The following is a 22,597-nucleotide window of genomic DNA, read 5'->3' on the forward strand; positions in this document are numbered from 1 at the left end:
CTGGCTTTGGTATCAGGGTACCGCTAGCTTCACAGAGCAAATTGGGAAGTGTTCTCTCCTTCTTTATCTTTTGGAAGACTTTGCAAAGGACTCATGCTAATCCTTCTCTAAACACTTGGCCGAAGTACCCATGAAACCATCTGGTCCTGGCTTTACCTTAAGGGAAGTTTCCTGATTACTATTTCAGTTTCTCGTTATGTGTCTATTCAGGTTTTCTCTTTCTTTTTGAGTCAGTTTGTTTCTGTCTTTGTGGAACGTTTTTTCTGTTTCACCAAGGTTACCTAATTTTTTGGCACACCGTTGTTCATAGTGTTCCTTAATAATTCTTTTTATTTCTGTAAGATCCATAGTGGAATCCCTCTTTAATTCCTGATTTTAGTAATTTGAGTCTTCTCTCTTTTTTTCTTGGTCACTTTATCTAAAGATTTGTCAATTGTGTTATCTTTTTAAGAACCAATTTTTCATTTAATTGGTTCTGGGATTTTTTCCTATTTCACATACTTCTGCTTCAATCTTGATTATTTCCTTTCTTCTTTTTTTGGACTTAATTGACTGGTTTTTTTGTTTGTTTGTTTGTTTCTTAAGGTATAAAGTTAGGTCATTAATTTGCATCCTTTCCTCTTTTTTAATATAAGAATTTATAGTTATAAATCTCTCTCTAAGCACTGATTTCACTGCATTCCATATGTTTTGGTGTGCTCTCTTTTCATTTTCATTCATCTCAAAGTATTTTCTAATTTCCCTTATTATTTCTTCTTTGAACCATTGGTCATTTAGGAGTGTGTTATTTAATATCTACATATTTGTAAATGTTCCAGTTTTCCTTGTTATTAATTTCTAATTTCTTTCCAATGTGGAAAGGTTGTAGAATAAACATTACATGATTTAAATCCTTCTAAGCCTTTGACTGTGTGGATCACAATCAACTGTGGGAAATTCTGAAAGAGATGGGAATACAAGACCACCTGACCTGCCTCTTGAGAAACCTATATGCAGGTCAGGAAGCAACAGTTAGAACTGGATATGTAACAACAGACTGGTTCCAAACAGGAAAAGGAGTACGTCAAGGCTGTCTATTGTCACCCTGCTTATTTAACTTATATGCAGAGTACATCATGAGAAACGCTGGGCTGGAAGAAGCGCAAGCTGGAATCAAGATTGCCAGGAGAAATATCAATAACCTCAGATATGCAGGTGGCACCACCCTTATGGCAGAAAGTGAAGAGGAACTAAAAAGCCTCTTGATGAAAGTGAAAGAGGAGAGTGAAAAAGTTGGTTTAAAGCTCAACATTCAGAAAACGAAGATCATGGCATCTGGTCCCATCACTTCATGGCAAATAGATGGGGAAACAGTGGAAACAGTATCAGACTTTATTTTGGGGGGCTCCAAAATCACTGCAGATGGTGATTGCAGCCATGAAATTAAAAGACGCTTGCTCCTTGGAAGAAAATTTATGACCAACCTAGATAGCATATTGAAAAGCAGAGACATTACTTTGCCAACAAAGGTCCGTCTAGTCAAGGCTATGGCTTTTCCAGTGGTCACGTATGGATGTGAGAGTTGGACTGTGAAGAAAGCTGAGTGCCGAAGAATTGATACTTTTGAACTGTGGTGTTGGAGAAGACTCTTGAGGGTCCCTTGGACTGCAAGGAGATCCAACCAGTCCATTCTGAAAGAGATCAGCCCTGGGATTTCTTTGGAAGGAATGATGCTAAAGCTGAAATTCCAGTACTTTGGCCACCTCATGCGAAGAGTTGACTCATTGGAAAAGACTCTGATGCTGGGAGGGATTGGGGGCAGGAGGAGAAGGGGACGACCGAGGATGAGATGGCTGGATGGCATCACGGACTTGATGGACGTGAGTCTGAGTGAACTCCAGGAGTTGGTGATGGACAGGGAGGCCTGGCGTGCTGCGATTCATGGGATCGCAAAGAGTCAGACACAACTGAGCAACTGAACTGAACGTGAAGTAATGATAAGAAATCAGGCTCTTTCCCATTCCCGTGGCTGTTTGTTGTTGCTTTACTATTGTTGCTGCTTGTTTGGTGATTTTTCTAATTCTGTAAAATCTATATTGTTTGTTGTGTGACCCCTGAAATATCTGCTAATGATTACACAGAGATTTCTTTAGATGCCTGGCTCTAAACAAGTCTCCTTCTCTTTGCTGGGTTCTGTGTGGGTTTGGGGCAGGCCTTTAACACTCAGTCAGGCAGTTTACAACTCCACCTTAGCCTTTTACTTCTTGTTTTCTCAGAGTCTCAATGTTAGGCAGAAGTGAAAGATTAAGGTGTTCTCAAGTCTTTCCTGCATGCTCAGTTGCCCCGTCCTGTCTAACTCTTTACGACCACGTAGACTGGGGCCTACCAGACTCCTCTGACCATGGGATTATCCTGGCAAGAATACTGGAATGGATTTCCTCCTCCAAAGGATATTCCTGACCCAGAATCAAATCCGCGTCTCCTGTGCCTCCTACATGAGCAGCTAGAATCTTCACCACTGAGCCATCTGGGAAGCCAAGTCTTTCCTAAGAATGCAAATAACACTGGGAACAGCCCTTTGCCTGTTATGAACTTTCGGTATTCCTAGAACTACCTGGGAGCTTTTCCAAGTCCTCTAGGGATATCTCATTCCCAGCTTTTCCTTTTAAGCTTTTTCATTAACCTATCGTTTGTCCAGCTGTTTTCCACCACCGCAGGCAGCACAGTTTTCAACAATTGTCTCTGATTGTTTTCAACAAATGCCCTCAAGGAAAAGTCTGTTCACACTGGGTGAGCTCTGATTCAAGTAAAATAAAGACACCTTGAAAGTAGGGTCTTTCAGGAAACCAGCAGACAGGTCAGATAATGCCAGTCCTCTGGGAACAGACTTGGAAGGAACTCTAATCCTGTCCTTCCCCCTCTGGTGGATGCCAGGCTACTGGTTTTTCAAGACTGCTCCAAAGCTGATGAAAGAAAATGAAAACAAGACAAGTTAAAACTCTATAAAGTTCACTGTTCTTAATTTTACCCAGATTATTTTCTTAAATAAACACTTCCTCGATGGCTACAAAGCTTTGGTTAATTTCCAGAGTTCTAAAACAAGTTGACTTAGACTATTTTTGCTAATGTTTTCATTGCTTTTACGGAGGAGAGAATTTTCAGAGGCACTTCCTCCACCAAATCATTGGCATTACCCACAAGCCTGCTTTGAGCATGCATGTGCTCAAAATACCCAGTGGCTTATTAAGGATAAGCCACTTATTAAGGATCATTACACTATGCTTGTACTCAGTGGCCACTTTTCCTCAGTTAAATTGTTTGTGGATTCCCTTGGTAGGGGTCAGTGAGGTCATACCTGTCAGCTGAATACCACATTTTAGTCTTGCATCTGCCACTGATTGAGTATATGACCTTGGAACAAATGAGCTGAGATTTCTAGAGCACCTTCTTTGCCAAGTTCTTTGTGCTGGGTGTTTTATATACACTGTATCATGTCATTTTTGCAACAACCAAGAAAGTGATAATGTTTCCTTTTAACAGATGAAGAAACTACTAAAATGCAAAATGCTTAGCATTATGCCTGCTCCACGTGGCAAATATTCCCTGCATCAACTATTGTGTTGCCACTTACCTCTGTTACTATCGGAGGAGGAAGTGGAGTTGAGGGGGTTGCTCAAGGTCATTTGAATTCCAACCGCACTTTGACTCCAAGGCCTATTCATGTTCAACATCCCATTCCAGCTGCCCTGTACAAATTTGTTCCAGCTCTGGGTCCCATTTTCCTCACCCTGTCAAATGAAGGATTTGGACTGACAGTGGTTATTCAGTCAACAAACACTCATCTGTTTTGCTGAGATCACTTCCAGGTTGACGATACGGAGGGGTGTCATTCTGCGAAGTCCGTTGCTGGGAGTCGTATTCGTAGCATCTTCTTGTTTGGCATGAAAAGGTAAACGTGCAGGTAGAGTGGCAGGTGTGTAACCTACTGTTTCTCGCCCTTCTGGCTCCACCCCATCCCTCTGCAGAGGCAAGAGGGGACAAAATCAAGTGGGTGTTCACCTGGCCGCTCATCTTCCTCCTGTGCATCACCATCCCCAACTGCAGCAAGCCCCGCTGGGAGAAGTTCTTCATGCTCACCTTCGTCATCGCCACGCTCTGGATTGCTGTCTTCTCCTACCTGATGGTGTGGCTGGTGAGTGGCGGGGGAGCGGGTGGACCGTGCGGACAGCCCCTGCCCAGCGCCTGCTGGAGGTGGGAAAGCTGGGATCAAGAGTGACCACAGGCACTGCTGGATCACCTTCAGCAACTCACCTACCTTGAAAGACCTTGGCTTATTTCTCAGCAGGAAGGGGTTTCAGCAGAGTCATTTGAAGCTGTGCTGTGTATCGGGGATACCCAGATAGACACGGCATGGTCCACAGTGTCCATGGGAGGGAAGGTTACCTTCACATGGACAGCCTGGGACATGCCACCCTGGTGTGATGGGAAGCGGAATGTGGCAGGGATGGCAGACACTGTCTAGAAAGAGCTCTGGAGGGCTAATCACTAGGCCCCCTTCCTTTTCAGCATCCATAGAGGAATGTGATGGAGACTGGAGTCGGAGGGAGACAAACACCAGGCAGCCCTTTCCATGGCCCCTGCCCGGGGGTGTTCTTCCCCCCTTCCTATGTCCAGGCACAGATATAAACTTTAGGTAAACTGTTCTAGTCCTCACAGCAACCCAATGGGGTAAGCAGTTTTATTGTGCCCATTTCCCAGATGAGGACCCTGAGGCCTAGAGATTGAGTCATTTGTCCTGTTAGTTAGGCAGTTAACAACTATTGCACAACTAGTTGCACAATTACTGAATTCTAGAGTTGGGATTAGAACCTGGGTATTGATCCCCCAGAGTCTAGGATCTCAGCCACTCACCTGAATGGCCTCTCAGTTGTTCTTAGAATCTTCAGGCAGAGAGGCTTTGGCCTAACCCCTCTGGCCCCACATGACTGCTCCCTGGGCAAACCTTTTACGGGCTAGGTGGGGCCAAACAGGAGCCCCCTTCTTCTGACTCTGTATATCATCTTGTGGGGTTCCCCGTCTTCCTTTCACCCACCTGGGGAGCCCATGAACAGCGAGAGAAGCGGGTACAGAACCTCTGCGTTTCTATTCTGAAGTTCACCTGCAAGCCTCTCACACCTCAGTAGTATCCATGCAGCCATTTCACTCTCCTCCTAACACCTGATGCCACCTAACACACAGGGCAAAGGTGTGTGTTGGCCTCAGAGGCACAAGGGCAACATTCTCTTAACCCAAGAGGAACAGTTTGGTGGGAGAAGAAGAGCTGTGTGGTCACATGGGACTGGCTGTGGATCCTGGTTCTCCCCACTGGAGCCATGAAACCTGGACAGGCGACTCAGCTTCCATGAGCTACTGTTGTGCCCTCTGCAAAATGGACATGATTGCCACTGTCTGCAGGTTATTGGGAGATGAAAGGGTTCTGTTCAGGCATCGGGTGTGAGCTAGCAACATAGCAAATTGATCATAACTGTAATTATCAGCCATGTTCACCATGAGATGCAGCCGACTGCTTCCAAGCTTGTTCAGATAGAGGTTTAAATCTCATAGATGCCAAGGTGTGTGCGTGTTTTCTTATGTAGAAAAGAAGTTGCAAATAGCTTTAACAGACTCCCCCCACCCTCCGAAAAGGATGACTGTCAAAGATGTTGTTCAGTCACTGAGTTGTGTCCATCTCTTTCTGACCCCATGGGCTTTAGCACTCCAGACTTCTCTGTCCTTCACTATCTCCCGGAGTTTGCTCAAATTCATATCCATTGTGTTGGTGGTGCTATCTAACCATCTCATCCTCTGCCGCCCTCCTCTCCTTTTGCCTTCAGCCTTTCCCAGCATCAGGGTCTTTTCCAATGAGTCAGCTCTTGGCATTGAGTGGCCAAAGTATTGGAGCTTCAGCATCAGCTCTTCCAATGAATATTCAGGGTTGATGTCCTTTAGGACTGATTGGTTTGATCTCCCTGTAGTCCAAGAGACTCTCAAGAGTCTTCTCCAACACAATTGGAAAGCATCAATTCTTCAGCACTCAGCCTGCTTTAGGGCCCAACTCTCACATCCGAACATGACTACCGAGTAGGGTTAAAGGCCAGCCCATGCTTACATTTGATAAAAGGATCCAGCAATTTCTTTGACTAAAGTGCATTCCACAAACAATATTGCAAGTGAAAAAACTGTTTCATGACATTTGAGTGGGTGTGAGAGTTAGGGAAGATCAAATTAATTAATGTGTGAAATTTTTTCTTCTTTTTAATTAATGAAAACAACAGTATTATGAAATCAGTTCTAATAATTAGCTGTGACATTCCCATCCCCCTCGCCTTGTCTTACAAACCCCATTCCTGCTTCTTAAAAGAGAGTCTTAGCAGTAGCTTGGCCAAAGTCATAGGAACCACCTTGCTGCAGCACTCTTGCCTGTGATTTGGAACTTCAGCTGGCCTCAGTTTTGGGTAATTGAGTGGTTTCCACAGTAGAAAGTGGTGAAGATGACAGTGCCTCGTTAGCCTGATTTCTGTGAAAGCAAGATGTGCCAGGGTCCAGGCGCTTACTTTCCTCATGGGGGCGGCAGGGAGCACTGAAGTCTCACCTGCTCATCTTTTACCCCTACCATCCTTCACATCTCTCACCCCTAAGGCTTTGGGGAAAACAGTTCTTGACTGTCAGTATCCAAAGGGAGGGAATCTCAAAAATAAGTCAACTGATGCAGCACCTTCGCCCACCTGGGGAGACTGGGGACCAAAGAGGAGGTGTGACTCCAACAAAGTCAGGTGGATCATCAGCCCAGCTCTGGACTTGGCTCCGCTTCCCTTTCTGAAACCTCAGCATCAGGAGTTCAGAGGGCCCCAGGCTGGAGTCCAAGGATAAGCCATACTCAGGTAGCATCTCTGGTCCTGAATGCTTGGAGTGTGTTCAAGTGTTAGTCGCTCAGTCATGTCCAACTCTTTGTGACCCCATGGACGATAGATAGCCTGCCAGGCTCCTCTGCCCATGGAATTCTCCAAGCAAGAATACTGGAGTGGGTTGCCATTGTGTGTACACACACAGAGCCTTCCTTCTGTCCTTCCACCCTCCAGCTTCTTAGCCAGGTAGTCCAGTGATATAAGGAAAGGAAAACAAGGGAAGCATCTTCATTATTGCCAGTATAGGAGACATCTAGACAGTACTAGATGTCTCCTATACTTGTGACATCTAGTATCACCCATTAAGAACATGTCAGCCACGCCAGGCTGTGCTTGTGCAGACCTCCCTCTTGGTCACTGTGGGTTAAGCACTGATGCCTCAGCTCTGTGGCTTTGAGTCCTCAGTCTTTCTCCTTGCACAGCCCAGAGCAGGCCAGTCAGCGCATGCACTGCCCGGTTCCTGGCGCTGCTGAACTGAGCACTGTCTTTGGAGGGTCGAGCATCTCCAAACCCATCTACAAGCTTTGTCCTAGGAGGAATATGGTTTTAGTCCACAAGCTCTGGCTTCATTCCAGGCCTAAGCTCTGCCCTTGGAAAGCGCACTTCATCTGGGCTAACCACTCACATTTTCTGTGCCCCCACAGATTGCAAGATGAGTGATTGAAAGTGAAGGGAAACACACATCTATGAATGTCTCACGCAGCCCATGCAGTCGCCTCATCTTTTCTCTTACTCCTCATTTAAAAGCCCATTTCACAGATGAGGGAACTGAGGCTCAGAGAAGTAAACTAGCTTACCCAAACATTTGCTGGGACTGGAGCCATCAGCTGAGATGTGAACAACCCTGAAAGATCCTGCTGTTCACACTTTCTAGATGGGGAGGTGAGCCGTCTAAGGGGTGTTTTGAGTGAGGTTGTCCAGGTGCTTCTAGGGCTTTCCATTCAGCTGCTGCTCACCATTTCCCGAGTGTCAGGCATTTATTAGAGGAGTTATGTGACCATGCTTCAAGATCCTTAAAAGCCTGTGTATCCTTCAATCCAGTGATTCTATTTCTTGGAAGTTTTCCTAAGGATATAATAGCAAGATGAGAACCCAGGGATGTTCACACAAGACAAAATGATGTTCCAGAGGGAGGATATATATGTACTTATGTATATGTACTTTATATATATATATATATATAACACACACATACATACACTCACAGCAGATCTGCATTGTTGAATGACAAAAACCAACACAACTTTGTAAAGCAGTTATCATCCAATTAAAAAAGCATGATGGCAAGGTTGGAGTGCAGGCTTTAGAGTCAGAAAGACTTGGCCTGGAATCCCTGCTCTGCTGCTCACCGACCTGACACCCACCTGCATTGTAACTTCTCCCCCTCTGACCCTTGTTTCCTTGGGCATAATAATGGTGCCTCCCTCAGTAGTGGGTGGTGCCTAGAGCAGATGAGATTGTGAAAGTGAAAAGGTGGAAAGGACCTGGTACATAGGAGGTGCTCAGTAAATGTTACATGTTATAACACGGTGATATTTTAAGAACAAAAACAAGCCATTTCCTATCCACCGGTGATGGATGGACAGGAACTTTTACAGCTATGCAATGGAATCCACACACCAGTGTAAAATAAGACTGTAGATGAATATTTATGATGGCAAGATACTCACATTGTATCACTGTGTGAAGCATATAGTCACAAAATATGTGCTGATAGTATAATCTGATTTCATTTTTTTCTAATACAAACACCAAAAAGAAGGTCAAGGATATATTCTAAAGCCCAGGGATCAAACCCAGGTCTCCCACACTGTAGGCAGATTCTTTACCAGCTGAGCCACAAGGGAAGCCCAAGAATACTGGAGTGGGTAGCCTAGCCCTTCTCCAGCGGATCTTCCCGACCCAGGAATTGAACTGGGGTCTCCTACATTGCAGGAGGATTCTTTACCAACTGAGCTGTCAGGGCAGCTCATATTCTAAAGCAGAGGTTTTCAAATGTGGTTCCCAGGTCAGCAGCCTCAGGGTCTCAACCAACTAGGAACTTGTTAGGAATGCAGATTCCTGGGCTTTACCCCAGATCTCCTGAATCAGAAACTCTGGGGGTGGAGCCTGGCAGGTCTTATTTTAACAGCTCACTACAGGATTTCTTACATTTTCAAGTCTAAGACTCACTGGCTCATAAAAAGTGTTAATAGTGGTTGTCTGAGAGTCTTGAGAAATGGTAGGTGATTTTTACTAATACTTACATTTGACTTTTTTTCTTAACTTTTTAAAACAGTAAACCCAGATTACTCATGTAATCTGGAAAAAAGAATACTCAAAAGATAGTTTTAAAAAAAGAAACCATATTCCAGATTTTTCTGTTGGATACAGGAGTACTATGTTTAAGTTAAAAACTCTGAGTTGTAAGCAGGGTTTTCAGGGGTGCTCCTCTGTGAGTTGATGTTTCCCCCCTCTTCTGCAGGTGACTATTATTGGATACACCCTTGGGATCCCCGATGTCATCATGGGCATTACTTTCCTTGCAGCAGGCACGAGCGTCCCCGACTGCATGGCCAGCTTGATTGTGGCCAGACAAGGTACGGATGGTGTCTTGGGCCCGCAGCCGATGGCATCACGTGGACGTGGGCCCATCCCCCTGCCCGCGTTACAGTTCATAGCTCTCAGGACTGGTAGTCACTAAGTCCCTCCGTGGAGGAAACGGTGATGACTGGAAAGCATCATGTAGATTCCATCCATGGAGAGAATCACTACCAAGATCACCTCCTCTAGGCTTCTAGAAGCCTCTGTGTGGAGGTGAATAAAAATGGACTTGTTCTGGGAGTTCCCTGCTGCCCTAGTGGTTAAAATTCCAGGCTTTCACTGCAGGAACTGAGATCCCACTAGCTGTGCTGCCAAAAAAAAAAAAAAAAAATGAACTTGTTCTGACAACACCAATGTGTGATTGAACAGAATGGGAGCCCAGAATTTTTATAGCACATGCACTAATGTTCTGATCCCAGGCAGGCCAAGTGAGGATATCCTATGTCTCCAATTATTTTCTGATTCCTCTTCAAATTCTAGAACTTATGTAATGTTATGGCTTGCTTGGTGGATTTTCTTTGGAGCTAAGTGCTTTGGGGGTGAGCAGGCTAAGGAACACTGTATACTCCTCGATAGCAGAACAGAAGGGCTATGAAGAGCCAGCCTTCCTCTGCTGCTCCTTTGCTACCAGTGAGATAGCATCCACGCCTGGACTTCCACCGACCTTCCTCCGTAGACAGCAGTGTGAAAGTATGGAAGGCAGGAAGGGCAAATAGTGGCGTGAAATCTCAGAGGAGACAGGAGGGGAGAGAACTGTCCAAACAGAAAGTGGGTTCAGAAAGGAGGAAAATGTTTTATTTCTTCAAGATGAAAGAAAGGTTGGTTAGTTGGCTGATCGGTCCTGAGAAAAGATGAAATGAGGGGAAGGGAAGGGTGGGAGTATGTTTGGCAGGAGGCTGGAGCCTCGTGGAGAATGGGGACAGCTGGGGACGGCAGCAGAGGGGCGTGGAATTGAACTAAGTGACCTTCAAAGTGGATGTATTTATTTCCCAGGGCTGTCATAACCAAAGTACCCCAACTGGGTGACTTAACAGAAATGGACTCTCCAGTCCTGGAGGCTACAAGTCCAAGGGCAAGATGTTGGCAGGACTGTACTTATCTGGAGGCTCTGGGAAGGAATCCTTCCTTGTTCTCTGCCAGCTTCGGGGGGTGCCAGGAATCCTTGGGTTGTGGCTACCTCCCTCCAGCGTCTGCCTGTGTTTTCACATGGTGCTCTTCCCTCTGTGTGGGTCTGTGTCCAAAGACACACCAGTCACTGAATTAGGGCCCACCTTAATTCAGTAGGGTCTTGTTTTAATTGGATCACATCTGCAAAGATTCTATTGGCCAATTAGGTCACATTCACAGGTTTTGGGTGGACATGAGTGAGGGCCGCTATTCAAGCTGGTACAGAGAGGAAAAGGAAAGCCAATAAACCCTGAGAGCCTGGCTGACGTTTGGGGTTGTGAGTTTGGGTGGGGTTCCAGCATGAATTTGGAGTTGTACCAGCTCCCGCGACACACAGATGAGTTCATCCGGAGCTGGGGGTGGTTGGGTGGACACAGTGGAAGGTCAAGGGGCCAAGAGAATCTGCCGTTTAAACAACTGGCCTGGAGTCCAGGCTAGTGGGTCAGGAAAGGGGTCATAATATGAGAAGATTAAGAACTTGGAGGGGAGGGTCCCAGTGTAGTCCAAAGGGGCTCTGTAGGAACAAGAACAGGTGGGGATATCATCCTGTGGGATGTAGAAAGACAGAAACGGAGGAAGGCTGACGTGGGGGTGGGAGTGTATAGCTGTCCTAAGGGTGATGCTGATGTGAGTGACAGAGGATCCAGCGGACAACATTAAACATAGATTCTTTATGGCGGAGGATGCAGAAACCTCTGCCCAGAGCCCCCTGCATGAGGCAGGAGCCATGCAGTGAGCTCTAACATGCAGAGACTGCATCCTGGGCTCCCTAAAGCCTCGCAGCCCACAGTGTGGTCCAGGCTGGCAGCATCAGCTTGAGAGAAATACAGAGTCTCAGGCACCATCCCAGCCCCACTGAACCAGAGTCTGCTTTTCAGCAAGACCCCAGCGAGTTGTTTGCTCTTTTTTGTCCATTAAAAAATATTGTATTGGAGTATAATCACTTTACAATGTTGTGTTAATTTCTGCTAGACAACAAAATGAATCAACTCTATGTACACGTATGTCCCCTCCCTCGTGGGCCTCCCTCCCACCCCATCCCACCCATCTAGGTCATCACAGAGCACCGAGCTGAGCTCCCTGGGCTTTGTAGCAGATTCTCACTAGCTATCTATTTTACACATGGTAGCAGATACGTGGGCTTCCCAGGTGGCTCAGTGGTAAAGCATCCACCTGCCAGAGCAGAAGACACAAGAGACATGGGTTTGATCCCTGGGTCGGGATGATCCCCTGGAGAAGGAAATGGCAACCCACTCCAGTGTCCTTGCCTTGGAAATCCCATGGACAGAGGAGTCTGATGGGCTACAGTCCCCGAGGTTACAGAGTCAGACACGACTGAGCAACTGAGCATGCGCACAGCATACATGTGTCAGTCCTAATCCTAAATACACATCTCTCCAAAGAAGACACACAGAGAGCCAAGAGGCACATGAAAAGATGCACAACATCACTAATTATTAGAGAAATGCAAATCCAAACTGCAGTGAGGTATCAACTCACACTGGTCAGAATGGCCATCTTCAAAAAAAACCAAACAACACATGCTGGAGAGGGTGTGGAGAAAAGGGAACCCCTCTTGGACTGTGGTTGGTGGAAATGGAAATTTGAGTCGTGTGCTCTCGAAGTATGAGAATTGCTGCTGTAAGATTCCTTAGGGGGCTGCACCCACACAGAGCCCGGCAGTCCAAACTGAGAACACGCTCGCTCTTCTTGCCCAGACCCGGGCACCTTGGTTCCTCCTGACCCATCCAGCTAGTGCCTGCCTCCTCACCAGGGATGACTAGCTGGCCCAAAACAGGAGCTGCACGTTCGTGTTTCACAAGATCCTGGGAGACTGGACAGCAGGTTTCCCAGAGATACTGCCCCCAGTAGGAGTCAGCTGCCAGGATTTCGAAGGCACTCGGATAGGTGCCCAGGCAGACAGGGAGGGAGCTGTGATGCCCTCAGGGAGACACTGTGCTCTGGAGGTCAGTGGATGTCAGCAACAGGGTGGGAGGAGGTAGCCTGGCTAATACCTGGGGGCAGGTGGTTGAACAGAGGTGAAGCGGTCATCCAGTTGCTGGTCTGAGTCTCTGCAAGCTGCTCAGTGACCAAGGGGACTTTATGGTTATAGGCACGTGCATTTCAGGCCTGTTCTTTCCACAGATGCTTATGGCCAGATTATGACAGTCATGTTGAATTTGGGCTAGGGAGCCAGGTTAGAACAGATTTCAGCCAGCATTAAAAGTTTGTTTTCTAACTTTGGTACCTCTCAAGTTATTGAGTTCCTAAGATTGTTTGGCTGTTAGGAGACCAGACAGTGGGGCAGGAGGGAAAGGCCCCTCACCTCTAAGATGCTTCTAGTCTGGCTGGGGGCAAAGAGTCCATTCTTGGGAGGCCAACCGGGCCTAAGACCTGCTGCTCTGCCGTCGGGTCAAGTTCATGGTGCCATCGCCTGGGTCGCAAGTATGCATCGAGGACAAGGCCGCCTCCCTCCCGGAGAAGGTGGGCATCTCAAATAAGGAGAGGCACATAGTGGGTCATCCCAGAACACAGGCTGACACCCCAGCAGGAGGAATAATGAAGGGCTCTGGGTTAGTTTCCTGGGGCAGCCATAATTACCACAACCTGGGAGACAGGAAACCAGAAACTGACTGTCCCACAGTCCTGGAGGCTAGCGGTCAAGGTGTTGGAAAAATCTGGTTCTTTCTGTCTGCTCCGGGCCTCTCTCCTTGGCTTGTAGGAGGCGGTCTTCATGTTCGGTTGGAGTTCTCCTTGTGTGCAGGCCCGTGCACAAATTTCCCCTTTTAATGAAAACACCAATCATACCAAATTAGGATTCATCCTCATGTTAACCTGATTACCCCTGTCCGATTCTTTGTGACCCCATGGACTGTAGCCCTCCAGTTCTTCTGTCCGTGTAATTCTCCAGGCAAGAATACTAGAGTGGGTAGCCATTCCTTCTGCAAGGGATCTTCCCAACCCAGGAATCGAACCTGGGTCTCCTGCATTACAGGCAGATTCTTTACCATCTGAGCCACCAGGGAAGCCCTGCAGAGACCCTGTCTCTGAATAAAATCACATTCTGAGGTATGGGGGGTTAGGAATAACCTGTTGGTTGTCCCCGCAGGCCTTGGTGACATGGCGGTCTCTAACACCATAGGAAGCAACGTGTTCGACATCCTCGTGGGACTCGGCATACCGTGGGGGCTGCAGACCATGGTTGTTAATTATGGGTCCACGGTAAGTTCGTCTCACTTCCTTAGTGAGATGACACTGGACCCTTGTGCTTCACAGGGAGCGAGCGTGGCGTTGGCCCTGTAGCTAAGAGCTTCAGGGGAGGCACTGCCCCCGTCTCCTCTGCAGGCTGGCAGCCGCTTTGTACAAAGGCATCCAGAGCAGCCTGGGGGTGCCTGCAAGAGGCAGCCCATGTTTGCTTGGAACTCACACGTGCTTCGGCTGCGAACACCCACCTGTGGCTTCTAGAGGAGGGAAAGGGTAGGCCCGAGGGCAGTAGGGCTCTCAGGACAGATGGGCCCCTGAGCAGCCCAGAGGTTCAGGGCGTGTGTGTTTGTTTCTCCAGGTGAAGATCAACAGTCGGGGTCTGGTCTACTCCGTGGCATTGCTGCTGGGCTCCGTCGCTCTCACCGTGAGTTTTTACAATTCCAGAATGGCAGTGTGAGACACACATGGTTTCCTCCGATTCTGCACAGTCTCTGAATTCTTCCCCTTGGCCGTGAGGGATAAAGCTGAAAAACACATATAAATGCACAGATACCCCCAGACACAGTTTGTGCCAAGAATGTTGGCATCCACCACAGCACTTTTCCTTGAGCTGGTGAGAAGTCCCCAGAAGGAGGGACTTTCGTTTCCTCTCTTCTTCCCGCCCGGTCTGTCTCCCCTCAGTGGTGCGAGTGGGAGGCTCGTTCCCCCACCCCCAGTCCATTGGAGCTGCCTTGGGGGCGTGATGCTCAGGCCTCGGGGATGGTACATGGTGACTCAGAGGCCTCCTTACTTCACAGGCCCCAAACTGTGGTAAACAACGCCTCGGCTTACTTTATTCCATCTTTACAAGCACTTGATGATTTTCTACTTTGCAGAAGAAATCAAGGCTCGGGAATTAAGTAACTTGTCCCAGGTCACAGGGCTAGGAAATGGCCATTTGCCATAATTGTTGTTTCCCATAACTGTCCCGTTAGTGCTCTTGCTAAGAAAGGAATCCCTTCTTCATGGACCCCACATTTCTAAAACCTTTTAATGAGGACTCAGATCCACTCCCTTCATGAAGTCTATAGGCATGGGAAAAGCTGGGCTTTGAACCCCTATTGGTCTGTCTCTAAGGACCCACAGCATTGGAGGTAACTACAATTCAACTCTTGGGGAGCCTTGATTCATGGATAAGAAAGAAGGTAGTTTCAGAATGGAGGGGACATATGTATACCCATGGCTGATTCATGTCGGTGTATGGCAAAAACCACCACAGTATCATAAAGTAATTAGCCTCCTATTAAAATAATTAATTTAAAAAAGAAAGAAGGTAGTAATAGGAGGTAGCCAAGTATGAAACAAATGTAGAAAGAAGCAGCATTCCAACCCTATCACTCACACACATACACACGCACACACACGGTCCAAGCTGAAGCTGTCCAGACAGTGGGCCAATGGGAGCCTTGAAGGTTTTGCTGAAGAGGGTTGAGCAAGGGAAGGAGCCAGTGGCAGTCCCCGGTTGACACTAAAGAAGGCTTGGGAGGCCTGTGCATCCCCCAAAAGGAATGTGCCTACCAGGGGAGGGCCTGTCCCCTAAGGACACCTGCTTTGCATGCCTGGAGTCAGCATCCTTTCATTAGACGAGTCTAAAACCTACAGGGCTCATTCTGATCAAACCAAGGATACACCCGGCAGCACCCCTCTGTTCTCGTCCACAGTTTGGAGGAAGTTCTGGGGCTCACCGTTCGTGTGTAATTTTCCAGTAAAAGTGCCTTTTGTATTTCTCTGCTACCCCAGCCCAACACTCGCTCTGTCTCCTTCTAGGTCCTCGGCATCCATTTGAACAAGTGGAAGCTGGACCGGAAGCTGGGGGTGTACGTGCTGGTCCTCTATGCCATCTTCTTGTGCTTCTCCATAATGATAGAGTTCAACGTCTTTACCTTTGTCAACCTGCCAATGTGCCGAGAAGACGATTAAGATGAAGCCACTGGCCCCCGTCCGGGAGCTGTTCTGGACACTCCGGCGCTGGCGTCCCTTTTTCCCTGCCCCTCCCCACCACGGATCTCTCCTGCATCGGCCGCCACCGTCCGTTCTTTCATCCACGGGAAGAAAGCGCCATCGTGGTCTGTGTCTGGTCACGGGCCAGGCTGCTGGGCGTCATCCTCCTCCTTGGAGTTCTGCCCCCACAAAAAGGCAAGATTCAGGGGCCGCTGTTGGAGCAGCTTCGCAGACCTCCGAGCCGCCGGCCATAGGGACGTGGCATGTATCTCCTCTTGGACGCCTGGATCAGAAGGACTTCTGTACGTGGGTTGTCTTTCTGTCACACGGCAGCCTCGGAAATGAGGCGGTTGGTGAACACAAGGTTTCCTGGGGCAAGTGCAAAATAGGAGTGTTGTTCTTAAGGGGCCCCGCTGGACCAGAGGGTGTGGGTTCCTTGGGCAGCATGTGCTCCTTAGAGCTTCTGAATCCTGCTGGAAGCACTCAAGGTTTAGAGAGAGCGAGGCTCAACCTGTTGGGAGTTTGGGGCCATGACGACAAACACTCCACCCCTTTTCCTGGACAAATTTGGAAGAAAAGAAACAGTTGTTCACAGCAGAAGAGAGAAAACAAGTGCATACACTTCTCGTTTTCATTGATACATTCAGAGAATGAGCAATGATACAGTCAAAATAAAATGTCAGCTATAGATCATCATACTTGAAAAATACCATCGCACACAAAGGACCTTGATGGGGACCAGAAAGGTAATACTTACGGGAAACAAATCCTATGTGTATCATGTTGCGTTGACACTAAGACATTTGGTTTGGAACATAGAGAAAGTTGAAGACTAACATCTACATGGGTGCTAACTCAGAGACACAGTGGAGATAGTGCTTTACAGCCATTAATTCCAGACCTGTGGCGTGGGATGCGCTGTCAGTTTGGGTTTGTCATTTCTTTGTAAATGCCCTGCCCTCAAAATCACCCTGTTCAAAGACCCAATTGTTTATATGCCCAACAAATTTCATAGCCTGCTGAACTGGAATGTGTGTGCCAGAAGCAATGGTTAATGACAAGAAGAAAGATTTCCTGCAAAACCACCAATTGCTCTCTGGTGAGCTGGAGGCAAGTATGGAAACCGTTAACTTGGAAATTTTTAGAGCTAAGGTTCTTGAATCTTATAGTTTGCTAAAAAAGGCCAAAGATGAGAGGTTAATTGAAAAATAGATAGAAACATTAAACAATTTTGACTGCTTCGTAGCTCTCAAATACATATTAAAAAGATTTACGAACACAAACCATTTGTGGTTTCTGAAAAGAAAGCACAATTCATTTTGTAGAGAGGTGTTCTTTTTTATTTTTTTTAATGTTTCTATTGCAAAGAGTCTATCAGATTTGATGCACTTTAATACTGGGCTATTTTGCACAGAAGACTGTATGGGGAATGCCCCCATGATGGTATGAGGAAAGGAGGGTTTTAGTGATTCACTGATAATTAATCATGGGTGATAAGTGTAAATCCAATAGCTGATTCTTTCCCGAGACACAACGGTTGTAACCTGCAGTGGAATCTGTGGCTGTGCTCTCTGTGGCCTCCTGAATTTCAGGAGGGCATGTTTAACCTTGTGTCCCTAAAATGTCCTTAGCATGAGCCTCAGACGTGACAGCCCCATCACTGGCTTTCTATTCTGGATCCTCATCAGTGTTAGTAGCTACACCAAGTCAAGACTTCTCCTTTTGTTTCTCTGCTTAGATACTCAGTGGTCTTCCAGTTGAGGACAGGGGTCATTTTCCTGAGAAATTAGCTAAAGTGGGTGGCCAGGGAGCCCCTAGGTTCATCAGCACAAATGTTTAGACACAGAGGGTTTCAGAGTTGTTGGAACCATTCTGCCCACAGAGAATAGCCACCTGGTCTCCTCTGTCTTACAGCCTCATCCAGGTTTCAGAGTGCATCTGTGTCCATTTTTGAATCTCAAAACTGCCCTGTGATGTAAGTAGGGATGATCGTCCCCATTTAACAGGAAGTTCAGTCTTGGAGAGGTCAGGTGACTCTAGGTCAATGGCTAGTAAGTTGCAAACAGGAGCTGAGTCCCAGAGCGCCACCTGGCTCGGCCAGTCCAGCATGTGGTCATCCTTGGTCATGCAGATGGGGATGTGTCCTTGTCCTTGGGGTTGGCCCTTATTGTTTGAGTCAAAACTTCATCACATTTCTAACTGACATCTGGATGCTCTGTCTCCCATCCTAATATTTATCCCCATCCTATGTCCCTATTATTTTCTGATAAAGATCAAAAAATATTTTTAGCTAGGCTGTATGGGCCCTGATGAGAGCCCTGCTGGTGTTCCGTCTTTGAATCCCTGTGTAGCTTTCAAAGAACACACCCTTATCACCCACCTCTTCCTCAGCAGAACCCCTCTGAGATGATAAATATGCTGCAGTTCCAGTTTGAGACAAAAACTAATGTTTCTAATATGTAGAACAGCCCTCCTGGCTAATCCTCTTATGACTTTAATGTGCCAAGGTAACTTCCTTAAAGGATCTATGCATTTATTGTAGCTAGGAAACTACATATACACTGTAGGTGAAGAAGTCTCTTTTGTAACTAAATATTTTTTCCATTTCAAGTTTAAAGAATTGCTTGATTAATTCGGCCTTCATTTGAAAAATGCTTTCGTCACTGCGCAGGGTTGCTTCCTTTATTTTATTCCCGAAGCTAATTAGCACAGAGTAATTACTCTGCTATGAAAATAGGCAATCTGAAAAATAAACTTGGCTCTTTGAATTGGGGGCAGAAAAATGAACCCATTGTACTCAGATAGAAAACGTCTATAAAAGCAGGAGCAGGAGGCTCCTGGCATCTCTGGTGTGGATTTTCCTTTGCCAGCCGAGCATAGTCAAGGGGAAGGTATGCAGTGTCCTGAGAGCCTGGCCCTAGAGGAAGGCTCTAGGTCAGCTGCAGTGACAGACTGATGCTAAAGGCAGATCAGAATGGTCTCATTCCCATCCTTCCTGTAACCCACGGTGTCCCGACCTCTGTGTTCCCCTTCCATAAGCTCCGACCTTGTGAGTTTTCCTCTGTTCATTACCTGCTCCTCCTCCCCTCACCCCACCTATTAGGACTTGTTCTTGCTTCTCCGGATGGTGCCTCGTGGTAAACAACCAGCCTGCCGATGCAGAAGACATGAGACACCAGTTCAAGCCCTGGGTTGGGAAGATCCCCTGGAGAAGGAAATGGCAACCCACTCCAGTATTCTTGCCTGGAGAATCCCATGGACACAGAGGAGCCTGGTGGGCTACAGTCAGTGGGCTTGCCAAGAGTCAGACACAACAGCGAGAGGGCACGTTGCTTCTCCTTGTCAATCTTTTGCTTTTACACACCCAAGCAGCTGAAAAGAATAACCCTTCAGGAGCCAGATGGGCATCCCCATCCCTCCGGGGGTGAGGGAGACAACCCCCTACAGACCCCAACCAAAGACCCCCTCCTGGGCTTCCCAGCGTCTAGGTTCTAAGGGAAGAAACTACCGCCCCCACTTTCCTTTTTTAAATTTTTTCTAAAAAAAAATGTGGACCATTTTTAAAATCTTTATTTAATTTGGTACAATATTGCTTCTGTTTTATGTTTTGGATTTTTGACCAGGAGGTATATTGGATCTTAGCTCCCCGACCAGGGATTGAACCAGCACCCCCTGCGCTGCAAGGGGAAGTCCTAACCACTGGACCACCAGGGAAGTCCCCCTCTTCCTTTTGGGGGAGGATTTGCATGCCTTGTAGCATCAGTGGGCGCTCAGCCCTCAGGAAACACTGGGCTCCGCACACAGGCTGGGAATCCAGGAAGAGTGTGGGCCTCCTGGCCTGATGCCCTCCTTTCCTCCTGGCATCTCCCCTCCCTGAGCTCTAGGGGCCCTCCCTGTCCTTAAGGCAGGGGTGGACAGAGGCAAGATGGACTGGGAGAGGGTCCATTCCTCCTCCTCCCTCCCCAGGTGTGAAATGCTCTAGCGGAGTCAAGGTCTGTAACAGGACAGAGAAGCGGAGACTCTTCGACTCGAGCTGGCACTGCCCAGTGAGCTCGTGGCCCTCCCATCTGCCCTGACACTGAGTGGGTCCTTAGGGTTTGGGCTTGGCCTGTCTCTCAGCCTCACCTTTCCTTCCCTGGCAGGAAAAGATGGTTGTGCAGCATATATGACAGGCTCTCAGCAAATGCTTGCTGCTTGAATAAACAAAGAACTTGCTGGTTAGGGTGAAAATCTTCAGGAGATTTTCCCCTGCTACTGGGTTTTAAGGGTTTCCCTTGTGGCTCAGCTGGTAAAGAATCTGCCTGCCATCCGGGAGACCTGGGTTCAATCCCTAGGTTGGGAAGATCCCCTGGAGAAGGGAAAGGCTACCCACTCCAGTATTCTGGCCTAGAGAATTCCATGGACTGTGTAGTCCATGTGGTCACAAAGAGTCGGACACGACTGAGTGACTTTCACTTCACTTTCACTGTGATTTATATGGGCTTCTCAGGTGGTGCTAGTGGTAAAGGACCCGCCTGCCAAATGCAGGAGACATAAGAGACATGGGTTCGATCCCTGGGTTAGGAAGATCCCCTGGAGCAGGGCATGGCAATCCACTCCAGTATTCTTACCTGGAGAATCCCATGGCGGGCTGCAGTCCGTATTTACGGGTCCCTCTCGTGCCCTCTGAACATCATTTCTGTGTGAGTCTTCCTCCCCTTGGGGCAGTTAGCAGATGCATTCAGGATCTCTGAGATGGATCACATCTCGGCAGCTTCGTCACCACATGGTGCTCATTCCAGACATTTTTGGAAACGCTCTCTGGGCAGCTCTTGAGTGGCAGGAAGAGCGTCATCCCCCGCTTATTCCTGGACCCAATGTGCTGCCCCTCGCCCCTGCCCTCTATGTGGATTCACCCCAAGCACTGGGCACCCCTCCAGCTGTGAACCCTTTCTCTTTGCAGCTGGTCACATGAGCCCCTGAAGTGCAAAGATGCTCTCAGGCTTCTGGGCGCATATAGAAGGGGCCTATCCTGCACTGTGTCAGTCATGTGGGTGGTAGAACAAGAGCACCTTGGCACAGGCCCATCCTCCAAGGCCGAGGACACAGGTGGGAGGCAGATTTTGTGACTTGGCTCTTGTGGAGCCCCTTCACCTTGCTGCAGAGAACTGTTCTCCCAAGGGCACAGTCCATTTAGGTTGTTGCATTTGCTTCTTAATAGGGAAAACCAAACGGACGCTAGTTTGAAAGTGAAGTCGCTCAGTCGTGTCTGACTCTTTGCGACCCCATCGACACCAGGCTCCTCTGTCCACGGGATTTTCTAGGCAAGAGTACTAGAGTGGGTTGCCATTTCCTTATCCAGGTAATCTCCCTGACCCAGGGATCGAACCCAGATCTCCCGCATTGTAGACAGACACTTTACCATCTGAGCCACCAGGGAAGTCTATCAGAGACACTAGTTTAGTATGCACTTAATTCCAGACCTCATAGCTAATGGGTCAGTATCCAGAGTCACAGGCTGCCCGACCTCAAGGAAATGGTACCTGCATGAATTTGGGAGAAGAGGTGTTTTCTCCCATCTTGCCACCCAGGAGGAGCTGTTTCTTCCATCACAACAGGGAAGCCAGCTCAGTTGTATTAGAGCTTTAATTATTTTATGGGGGTTTTTAAAAATTCTAACTTTTCAGTTGACCAATGGTTCCCAGGTTCCTTTGTGAAAGTGAAGTGAAGTCGTTCAGTCGTGTCCAACTCTCTGCGACCCCATGGACTGTAGCCTACCAGGCTCCTCAGTCCATGGGATTTTCCAGGCAAGAATATTGGAGTGGGTTGCCATTTCCTTCTCCAGGGAATCTTCCCCACCCAGGGATTGAACCCAGGTCTCCCGCATTGTAGGCAGACGCTTTACCGTCTGAGGCACCAGGGAAGCCAACTAGGTTCCTTTGGTCTCTGCTAAATCCTCATGCATTGCAGGGGGACGTGCTTGGTGTCATCTTTTACCTGCACAAGCTTCCAGGCTTTCCATCACCCCTCATGGTGTTGGCATCCAGCTGTCAAGGTGGTGTGTCCTCCACACACTTCATAACAGGGGCTGAGAACTTACTGTCTTCTAGTCTGGGAAAACATCTGCTGCCTGGACACCCTGATAAGACGCAGGGTCATGGGAGGTGGCTCTGACAGTTAGAAATGCTCCCTGAACCCATGTGAAAGTCAAGCCCTCTCTGGTGTGGTGTTTCTGCCGTTAGGTTTATGGGTCTGGGATGGGCTGCTGCTTTATTCAAAGCCCTATGATGCATGCAGGCCTATCCACACCTATTTCCTCCGTTGCTAGAATTCAGACAGCTGCTTTTTATGCAACACGTTGGTTGGGACTTATCCACAGTAGCAGCCAACAAAGCCCTTAATCCTGGAGAAAGTGTGTACCCTCCCCATCCCACCACTGAAAAATGTAGTTTTTTAACTATTGAAAGTATGCTCAGTTTTTGGTCTCTGGGTGTGTGGCTTGGTCTGGTCAGCCTTTGTGCATAAAGCAGGGTCCCAGACAACAGAGCCCCACACCCCCACTCCAGAAGGTCCCAGATACCTGGGAGTATCCTGATGATCGTGAAGTCCCCTTTCAACAGGAGCGAGGCCTTTCTTCCCACTGAAAATGGCTGGGATGTGAGCCAGACAGCTCTGTTTTTCCAAATCAGATGTTCTGGTGGGTTTTTCCTCTGGCCGCCAGGGCATCCCTGCTCTCACCTCCAGAGGTACCCTTCTGAATC

The 22,597-nt window shown here is 47.8% G+C and overlaps 1 protein-coding gene across 2 annotated transcripts in view; it reads left to right on the forward strand.

The window, feature by feature from the left end:
- SLC24A4 (solute carrier family 24 member 4) overlaps nt 1–19,048 on the forward strand; it is a 183,175-nt gene extending 164,127 nt beyond the window's left edge. For both annotated transcript variants that reach the window (XM_005695332.3, XM_005695333.3), the window contains exons 13-17: nt 4,005–4,171; nt 9,388–9,502; nt 13,783–13,895; nt 14,236–14,301; nt 15,684–19,048. In XM_005695332.3, coding sequence (XP_005695389.1) covers nt 4,005–4,171; nt 9,388–9,502; nt 13,783–13,895; nt 14,236–14,301; nt 15,684–15,836 — 614 coding nt within the window. In that variant the 3' untranslated portion in view covers nt 15,837–19,048. The remainder of the gene's footprint in view (nt 1–4,004; nt 4,172–9,387; nt 9,503–13,782; nt 13,896–14,235; nt 14,302–15,683) is intronic.

Source organism: Capra hircus, chromosome 21 (genome assembly GCF_001704415.2).
Source record: "Capra hircus breed San Clemente chromosome 21, ASM170441v1, whole genome shotgun sequence".
Taxonomy (NCBI): Eukaryota; Metazoa; Chordata; class Mammalia; order Artiodactyla; family Bovidae; genus Capra; species Capra hircus.